Raw genomic sequence first — 10,240 nt, forward strand, 5'->3', positions numbered from 1 at the left:
CCATAAATAAACTTCACATATAGACATTTAAAACTAATAAAAATGTTTAAAAATAATGAAATTAAATGGTGTATTAGAACGAGTGTATAATTTCCTTAAGGATAACCGGAAACTCGAAAAGCCTTCAAATTAAGATAAAAAGTATAAAGACGTTTTTTTCCTCTGTCTTTAAAACATAGTTCTTACATGTTTGCAGTTATAAAAGTGGAAAATTAGTTTACGAATCGATCGAGAGAAAAAAAAGCATAAGGCATCAACATTTGTCATGTATTTTATTTAGAAAATACAACCGGAAGTTAATTTTCGGGCTTTGGTTGTTGAAAGAGTGGAGGCAGGTGGATGCTGATTTGATTAGCGCTAGCTGGTTTAGACAATAATGAGGTGGTGAAGTGTTGTTGACAGAAGTACAGTTCGCTTATATTTTGCCAGGTTAAACATTAGTGTCTGTTATTTTGTGTAGAAATGACAACTACCACGACATTTCAAGGGATGGAGCCCGGCTCTAAAAGCAGTTCCAGGTAAGGCGATGTCTGACTTGTGAACCTGTTAGCCACGATTAAACCAAGTTCAGCATCTTTTTCTCGATTTCATCATTACACTACACGAAAACCGTTCTATCCCCCTGCTATTTCACATTGTTTAATTGACTTCTCGAATTAAAACAGCGAGAGAGGAATACCACGCCTTGTTTTGTTCAGGATTAACCCTGCGGAAGCTTAGCAAGTTAGCYTGTGGCTAATAGCTGCACATTTAATACAGGCTTGACTGCTGGGTGTTGGTACCTCCGCGGGCCTTTAACAAATCCGCTAGATGGTTTGTAATTACCTAATAAATAGCTTTAGTGTTTAATAGGAAATGTTCAGATGTATGTGCTCGGTCACATTAGGGTGGGGCCTCCGCTCATCCAGATCTGTTGTCAAGACATCCGCAGATGTACAATGTGTCTGCCCCGCGCACTGCCTGGAACCCAGATAGCCATGTTGGCCACACCTGGTGGTCTGAATGTCTGAATATGTCGACTTTTATCTGAAATAATAAAACAAAAAACACTATTGAAGGTAATCTGTTTATTTCGGTGAKGTCTATGGACGTTGTGTAACAATAAAAACCTCCTAATAACAAATATTGCAGTAAAATTAAGTACATTTTGCAAGGGATGCCCTTCTCTACTCAACCTAGACTCAAACCTGCAACCTCATGATTTTCCAGCTCTGACGATCTACACAGCCAGAAATTAAACCATGCTAATAATACTGTTAAAGCTAGATATAGASTAATTATTCAACTGATTTTAGTCATTTTTAAGTTTGGAAATTGACTATTCCTGTAAATACAATTCTTAATTATCATGTAGGTGAAAGAAGATGCAGCATCAACTGCTACTACCGTTTACTGTAACCCACAGTTTACATTTTTAAGTAATATTTCTCTTTGGTATATTGTTTTTATGTGTGCAAGTCATTCTAAGACTTGGTAAATATATGTTTATTTAGGCTGAGCATTGTTATAGTATGTCAAATTAAAAATACACATCTTTCTTGTATATTTCTAAAGATTGGCATTGTCATCAGCCACGGAAAAACTTAGTCAACCTCTAGGAGTGGGATATTCAGTAGTTATTAGGCTAAGTTTCACAGTAAATATTATTAAATAAAATGTACCCAAAGGATGATATATTAATTTTATTAATACATTTTATTAATCTTTTATTAATTTCTTTCAGTCTATTGTAATCTGAGTCTTATTTTTTAGCTTTTTGGGTGGGTTTTTCTTGTTAGAACATCTCGTAAATAATTGTTGCGTTTTGAAAAGGAAGATAAAAATCATATCCATCACCATGTCTGTCTCTTTCCAGGGTTTTGCGCCCTCCTGGTGGGGGCTCCAACATTTCGCTTGGTGCAGAGGAGGAGAAGGCTCCTGCCAGGAAAAACAAGATGGCCTCCAGTGTTTTTGCTGAGCCAGAAGACCCTTACGCCAATCGAAGGAACAACCCACCAGGTACCTTCTATCTCCTGTCCTAATGCTTCTCCCTCTATACTTCACTCTCAGCTTTTTGATCTATTTTTCACATTAAACAACTCTTATAAGAAGAGTATAATTGTTTTGAGATTAGGAAAGTGCTTTATTCTATTTTCTTTGCATTTGTGAAAAGGCTACAAAAACGTTTTTCGTATGCTACGACCCCCACACAATTTTAAAAATAATGTGTACACGTGATACAGTCTGAATGGCACTTTCACACTTTTCCGCATGACATTTTCTTCTTCCTCCTTTTTTTTACCTCTGAAATTCAGTAAAACGTTTTTGGGGTGACACAAAATATAGTTTGAATCAGTCCAGCGACATCTCACTTCTTACTTCCTCCTTCTACTTCTCATTTTTGTTTAAAAAAATTCACTTAAAATTTGATGGAATGAATTCAGATATTTTCAAAAGTTTACATCAGAACTTTTTTCTGTTTTTAGGAAACAATTTTCTTGTTCTTGTCGTCTCTCAAACTATAAAGCTAATGTTAGATTGACCAAACAGATGTGCATATTAATATATGTTATGTGGGTGTGTTGAGGTTAAACAGTAACTTAAAACATTGATATTGTCTTTGTTACAGTTGGCAAGTTTATTTTATTTTATTTTTTACTTTTCACAGCTTTTAACTCTGAACCATGAATTAGTAAGGCATATTTGTCACATTAAAAACAATACAGGTGACATTTCAAACAGATAAACACTAAAGCTCAAGGGACGTTTTTAGTTGGAACAGTTTTATCTATTCAATAATTTGTCTCTAAAAGATTGACACAGGCAAAAAGCAACGGAGTTGGACAGATGTGATGTCTCTGCTCCAGCTGGACAGATGTGATGTCTCCTCATTAGAACACAATAACGTTCTTGACAAAGTTTTGGAGGAACAGCTAAAGGTTTTGACAAAATTTAGTCCTCCATCTCTGTCCCTGCTGGATTTTCTGCACTGAAAGGTGGTCTCTTTCTGCCACAGCTTTGTAAAGATTCTGGAGGACAGCATGTCCACGGGGCCTGTAGATATGGATGAGCAACGTTGTATTGAACTTAGTGAGTTTCTGATCATAAATTGGGGCCTAAAGGCAGCGCTAACTGACCTGACTGCAGCTGCAGRATCCAGACACATCTTACTGAGAGCCAGGAGGAAGCSTGAGGTGAAACCTGGTCCTGCTGTCAGAACTGCAGCTCCCCTCTCATCAGCCAGCAGGTGGAGCTGCTGAGCGGTGCTGGTCCTCACTGCTGGACTCAGGTAGCTGAGGAAGAATACAGATAAACAKCTTCCTGTTGATTCTGCAGCTTCTACATGCCTGCATGGAGTTTCATTCAGCATGTTGACCTCACKTCAGTCCAGTGTATATACATACCGACCAGACACACTTCTTGCAGTTTGCCATCAGCGTGGCTTGGTGGTTTTGGGCCACAGCTCGGACCAGTTCCAGCACCTCCACTTTCTTCTCCCTGTGAAAAGATGATTTCATTATTCTGCTGCTCTCTGCTTCGAGGCTTTTCTATGGCCTGGATCCTGCAGGCAGAGTTGTTAGTTTGTTCAGACGGTCTTAAAACTCAGAGATTAAGATTAAAGCTAAAGTTCTGTACTGACCCAGGAAAGTTTAGAATCTGTCTGGGTCAGTTTTACCAGTTGTTTTGGCTGAGATGCTGGAAAAACAGAGACAGTCTCTGCTCAGGGTTTGGACGTGGCTTTAGGTCCTCTTTAGGGTGAGTTTTGACAGACTGGGGACTGGTTTCTTCAGGTTTGTGGTCTTTGTGGAGTCCACAGCTGCTTTTTGGCCAAATTCTCTGTTTTTGGTGGATCAGGTTTTAGAGGTGGAACAGCATTGGTGTTTTTAGGAGCTGCAGCGGGTCGAGGCAGAGGAGCAGCTGAAAACTTTTGGTTGTTTTTATAATGTCTCCCCCTGAGGTTCAGCTTCTTTTTCTGTTAGCATCAAATTAAAATGTTCTGTGTTTAAAAAAACAACAACAAAAACTAAGAGCTTTGGATCTGAAATGATTAAAAATTAAATCTTTATTATCATGAGTTCAGGTAATGAACTTTACTGAACAAGTTTTACTGTTTACAAAACTGTTGGTAGTTTTTGATGCAAATTGTTAAAGTTCAAAAGAGATTAAAGTTTTCTAAAAAGTTATTAAAGATGTTTTCAGCAAAGTACTTAGCTCTCTGTCTCTCTACAAACTTTTAAACTGTAATTAAAAATGATTTTCTGTTGCTGTTAGCAAAATGACCGCTGAACTTTACTGAACAAATTGCTAAAGTTTCAAGAAGCAAAACAATAGATGACTTTTAGTCTCAGACAGTAGGTGTTGATCAAGTCTGAGGGATTTCCTTCCATGCAGGAAGTAGTTTTAATTCAAAATAAACTTTACTGCAAACAATGAAACTAGTGACTTCACTTATTTTCACCCTGAAGCTAATAATCACTGAGCAGAACACGTGACAAAGACTTGGTCATAAATGAATGTCAGGGATAATGTAGGTCAGGAGGTCAGATTAGGACGTAACTGGTCTACAGATCTTGAACTGGCTCGACCAGTGAGTTGCACTGTTTCCGCATGTTGACCTTCACTCTTCATTCTTATGAGACTCAAAAGCCCCTTTTTACTACGCAATCCTTTTGGTACAAGAACAAAAACGAGTCCCCCTGTCAGAGACCTRTGCCTGTTTTTGTAAATGTCGTATTAAGCTGGCCACCTCCAGTCAGAATGGGAGCTTTCATAAATGAACTTTCAGACAGAGTTTTGGAGGCGTACAGCATGGAGTACAACTCACCAATCCAGTGCTAATGAAAAACATAAAATGTCAAATATCTCCTGCTCTAAATCCCACAGCCAGCTGCTCTCACACTCACCAGTTATTGTTGCATCACACCGTCAAGCTTAGTCTTTCTTGTGTCGACTCTCACTACCTGTCTTGACTTCAACCCCCTTGTTCTTTCTAAAATCACACAAACCCTATACACTCAACAGTTTGAAATATTCTGGAAGCGTTCCCTAATTTAAAAAAAAAAATCAGCTGTGTTCTAGTCGACTTCAATCTGAACATTTTGACTTAAATTTTGAGACTGTGAAAACAACCTTTTTTATTTATTTATTTATTTATATATTTATTTATTTATCACACTGACGAAAACATCTCATCTGCCTGGTTTACCTTTCGTGAAAAAGGTTTGGGACAAACAAAGCTTTTCCTTTTGATTACCCGATGACCTGAAACGTCGCTGTCATCATGTAAACATGTCACTTTTTCTGTTTGCTGCTTTTCAGCACATATGTATTCAAAATTCATAAATAATTGTGTGTTTTTAGCTTTGTTCTTTTTAAAAGAGAGCTGGGAGTATGTTAAATGTTACATTAACAAAAACAGTATGACGTTTGGAACCTGAAAGCTGCTCTGAAGTAAAATTTTAGATAATCCAGGCTGTAAATCCCACCTTAACCATCCAGCCACAGAAGAATTATCCTGTTTGAACACACAGCTCTTATGTGATTTCTGCCKCTCCAGGAGGGAAGCCGTCAGGTGTGCTGTGTGGTGAACCGTCTGCCCCCCTCAGAAGAGGTGGAAACAACACGGGCAACCACTCTGGAGAGCGTCCTCCCACAGTAAGAACATTCCTCAGTTTTGAGTTTTTGGTTTAAAAACAATGAAGTGAAACCATATTACTGTTCAGATTCACAACCACAACAACCAGTTTGTGTTGTTCAGAAACTAAAACTACAGCTTTTCTATTATTCTCCTACTTAATGAAGACATTTTTCTGGTATTTATCGTCATGTTGATTTTGGTTAGAAAGAAATTGACCTGTTAACTATGTAAACAAAATGTTAAGTGTGGTCTATTTTTCTTAAACTCAAGTCTAAAGTTTAAAACGAAGGTTTTAAGCAGAAAATCTCCACCTCAGAGTGCTAACCTGTCATCACTGTTTTGGTGAACATTTGTGACCTACTTTTGCTCGGACTGTTTCTCTGATTGCTCTTAGAGCTGACTGGACCCGCTGTGGTCAGTGAGGCGGTCAGAATAAAGAGAAACCCACCCTAAAAACCCTGGTGATTCAATGAATAATAAATAATAGACCAAATGGACATTTTTATTTATTTATTTATTAAAATCTTTCAGAAAAATAAAATGACGGTTGTTTAATCATTAATTAGTTTAGTGTTTATTTGATTTTTATGGGGAGGGTGTGGTGGTTGTTTTTGTGAAGACATCTTCAGTGTGTGTGGACTGTCCACACTTGGGTTCATAGTAGCTCCTTCCAGATGCAATAAAACAGTTGAAGACAAACATTGGTGTCTGAATCTGAGTGCAGCGTCTCACTGAGTTGAGAATGTCGGTGATAAGTTGGTGAACAGCAGTCATGAAAAAGTGCTGAAATTAGGGTTGGGCTTAATCGTATCGTGTGCAATTAATCATCAGGAAAAACATTAATCGATTATTTTTCAGCTTTTGATGATTAATATGATTAATGCCACCGGGCAGACTGACTGGAMATTTCCCCGGTCAGTCTGCTCGGTGCTCATCTCCGCTTCAAATATGACAAACATTTAAACAAAAGTTCTGTAATTTATCTATCAWCACAATTTAAAATTTGATATACAGCCTGAAGTCTGTGATTTTGACAAAATTTGAAAAAGATTTTTACAAAGAGCAAATCTTTCCGACTAAATTGGTCATGTGACTAGGACACAAATGTGTCCAAGGGATTAATCGTCAAATTAATCGTTATCTGCTATCACAATTAATCGTGATTAATTTCTTTGCCAATATTGCCCAACCCTAGCTGAAGTATTTCCTGAAGTTCTCCCGAGGTTCTCTGAGTCACACAGGCTCACAGGCTCACAGGCTCACAGTCACGTTGCTTGAATTTTGAACATGTTCAAACAATTTGTGGGAAAGATTTTCTCTCCAAATAGTCCGAGTTCTTGTAGGTGTCTTGAATTCTTCTAAACTTAGTTTTTTTTGTGTGTATTCCTAAGTGTTTGAGGTTTTTCTTATGCCAAAAAACATATCTGAGACTACAGGCATGAGGTTAACCGTGATCCAGGACGAGTATAGTGTGGTGGTCATTAAAAAAAGAGRTAAGTGCCAAGAATACAGTTTTACAAGCCGTTTACACAACATTAAGCCACGCTAATACACATTCAGAATGGAAAAATTCACTTTTTGCGTCACCAACTAATCTCCAGCAGCTGCAGCTCAGTGAGAATATCCATCAGGCCCTCAGGGACGTGTTTCATTCTGAAGTTTTGCTCCAAAGAAAACAAAAAAGGAAAGGACAGCTTAAAGATGAGAGGAAACAATGCCATTCACGTGTGTGTTTTTCTCTTGCTTGATGCTTTTGTAAATTCTGAAGTAAACTGAATGCTAATGAATTCATTTTGTTGTCTCTTCAGGATGGAGTGAATTCTGTAGGCGATAATGGTAAGTTATATTAAATGAACGGAGGCTTTACTGCATCTCCCCTGATTGCTGCAGTCATTTATCAAAAATCTTATAAAAAATAATAAAAAGAGAAATAAGGAAGTCTTTGTCATCAAACACCTCTAGAACATGCATTTTCCAGAGTGTTAGTTTCTGTAATGCTTACCTCAGTATTGAATATTTTATGACAAAGTAAAGAAGCACTTCAGTGTGTGGTCATTTGGGGGAAAAAAACAAACATTTTTGTTAGTGTAGCTAATCCAGTTGAGTGGGAAAAAACATGAGCCTGACACCTCCATGTTTTACATTTCCTGTCAACGTGTGCATTTATGAAAGGGATTAGACTCTACAGGCCAGACGTCCAGAGGGTGTGATCTGAATGAAAGGGATTGTTCTGATATTGTTTTTTTTTTAATGCAACATTTTCTTCCATGCTCACGTTCAGAAAACACCCCCGCTGATCCAGAACCAGCTCCAGAGCAGCAGGAGGAGCCCCCTCAGATGGAGGATGCCGCTGCAGGTGCACCATCCGGCCGTCGAAACCCCCCAGGGGGCAAGTCCAGCCTCATTCTGGGTTAAATGCCGCGCAGCATTCCCCCCTTACCTCCACTCATGTCTGAACTCATCTTTTTTTTAAATTTATTTATTTTAAAATCTCAAGAAAAATCTGCAGCTCATCTGTGTGTAGTGCAGGAATCCTCTTCGTCCTCCATGTTCCAAAGTGCTTTGTTTTGATACGTCTCTTTTGACAACTGTTTTGTACGTTTTTATTTTGTTTAATTTTCACAGAAGCACTTTATGTACTGTTTTTATGGTTCGATGTTGGCCTTTGCTCCTGCAATCAGATCTGTCAGGAAGGGCACAAGGTTCATATTTCTCATGACAGCATGTCATAAATGTCCCCGAACTCTTCTGCTCCAGCACAAGCTGCGGCTAAACATACAGTACGCTAGCCGAACACAAGCAAAGACAACTTTTTACATGGTGTTCTTTCCATCTCATCCTGCATGCATGTCTGATCTGTATGAATGTGAGAAAACTTTACTGTGAAGAGTTTTTTTTAATTATTTAACTTGTTTTATAGGTTGTTTTTTATTTGTGAAATCGTACGCTTGTTGCATGAAGTATTTCTACTGAATCTAGTATTAATGTCCACCCTAAAGGCACATAAAATCTGAAAGATGTTTTTTTTTTTTTTCTCCAAAAGAATGTTGTACTTTCCATGTTTTTACAAACCTTCGATTATTGTAACTCCAGTGCCGGTTTTAAGTGCCCCGAGTTTTTACAGGTAAAAAATTCATTCTTAAAACCACTTTGCCAGTAACAGATCATGTTGTTTTTTGTTTACTTGTCATGAAATGTTGTTGGTCCTGACTTCTAAGTGACCTTATGACAGCCCAGCCTTCTTTCCTCTCTTTTATTCCCTATTTACATCTAGTTTTCCTGCTCACAACAAATGAAAACCAATCTTTTTGTATGTTTTATGCGACAGTATTCAATCCTAACATCTGTTGTGTATGACTGCTGTGTCCACCAGCTGTCATTTGAGAAGATCTCAATTCTAGACCTCCTTCACACTGGATGATTACCCCACTCTGGTGTTAATCAGAATGTGGGTGGGCTTTGCAGGGTTAAGGTTGTGGATTTCAGACATGTAGTAAAAAGAAGATGGAGCATCTTAGATCGTTGTTGGTTCTGATAGTGCACAAAACATCCATAGAAAGGGTGTTGTACTGGGTAGAGCGTGAGGAAAGGTATCCATGTCATGGATGATTGAGGGTTTAAGCAGTTCTCACCACACTGGCCTCATAAAGGCTACAGCCATTATTGCGACATGGTTATGGTAACAACGTTGGAGAGATGAGATACTTGTAGATTCATTATGACGTGGCCACACAGTCGTACCGTGGGGAGTGTACATAGCATGGTGACGGCACAGGAGAGTGCCACAAGGATGCCAAAAATTCTGACAAACCCGTTTGGCGAGTACAAAGAGGAGTGGTGTCCCTGATTTGCCGCGGTCCAGCCACAGTAGGTCCTGGAGAGTGTAGTGAGGTGGTTATTTGGAGTGAAGGGGCCTACATGTTATATTACCTTTTATGGTGTATTTTCTTTTACTTTCTCTTGTTCATGTTTGCATTTCACACCAAGTCTTCATGCCAGATGTAAGCCACTGCAGAAGTCTGGATCCAAGAAATGGCACAAGTGGAAATGAACATTAAAGATCAGTTTTGTCCATGATTTTTCATGTTGTGTGTTTTGTCAAATGGACTTGATGCTTGAAAACGTTTGGATCATTTCACTCCATTTTCTGAGAAATGTATTAAGTTTCAGTCGATGATGCACATTAACTATTCTGTCAGGAAAATGATCATCCACGGCATTGTCAGGCCACATGGGTGGAGGTGCCCTTTTTCCAAACATTTTTTACATTATTTAAAGAGGATAAGCGTTATTGGCCATTATATTCACTGTCTACAATAATGGGCTATTGAAGAATGCCAYTAGGGTGTGTACGATAATTTTCTCAAAATAAGAACTTTAAACCAAAGGTACAATACTTCAACACTTCTTATTTGGCAACGCTGCTCAGGTGACAGGATGGTTATATTACAGAAACCAAGAAAACCTCGACACATGAGAAGTGTCTGTGTGATTATGAAACACCTTTTTGTTCTGGGAAAGAAAAAAATATGGACTGTTACTTAATATAACTTCAAACCCGTTTTTCTGACATGGCTGGAAACACGGGGAAAGTACAAAACGTCTGTTACTAAAGGGATATTT

The 10,240-nt window shown here is 38.4% G+C and overlaps 1 protein-coding gene across 1 annotated transcript; it reads left to right on the forward strand.

Annotated features, from left to right (window-relative positions):
* The first annotated feature begins 299 nt into the window (after positions 1-299).
* On the forward strand, positions 300-9,694 carry LOC106511001 (hematological and neurological expressed 1 protein). Its single transcript, XM_013999738.1, has 5 exons — positions 300-518; positions 1,856-1,998; positions 5,537-5,634; positions 7,426-7,453; positions 7,899-9,694. Exons 1-5 carry the CDS (start codon positions 463-465, stop codon positions 8,030-8,032), a joined length of 459 nt encoding a protein of 152 aa, XP_013855192.1. The 5' UTR covers positions 300-462; the 3' UTR covers positions 8,033-9,694.
* The last annotated feature ends 546 nt before the right edge of the window (positions 9,695-10,240 follow it).

The sequence above is a fragment of the Austrofundulus limnaeus genome, unplaced genomic scaffold (genome assembly GCF_001266775.1).
Source record: "Austrofundulus limnaeus strain Quisiro unplaced genomic scaffold, Austrofundulus_limnaeus-1.0 Scaffold2442, whole genome shotgun sequence".
In the NCBI taxonomy this organism is placed as follows: Eukaryota; Metazoa; Chordata; class Actinopteri; order Cyprinodontiformes; family Rivulidae; genus Austrofundulus; species Austrofundulus limnaeus.

Bases quoted from the DNA above. Each gene is read 5' to 3' on its own strand.
- LOC106511001 (XM_013999738.1), top strand. From the start codon at position 463: ATGACAACTACCACGACATTTCAAGGGATGGAGCCCGGCTCTAAAAGC. The intron at 5,635-7,425 runs GTAAGAACATTC...TTGTCTCTTCAG, and splicing joins CTGGAGAGCGTCCTCCCACA to GATGGAGTGAATTCTGTAGG. The intron at 7,454-7,898 runs GTAAGTTATATT...GCTCACGTTCAG, and splicing joins GAATTCTGTAGGCGATAATG to AAAACACCCCCGCTGATCCA.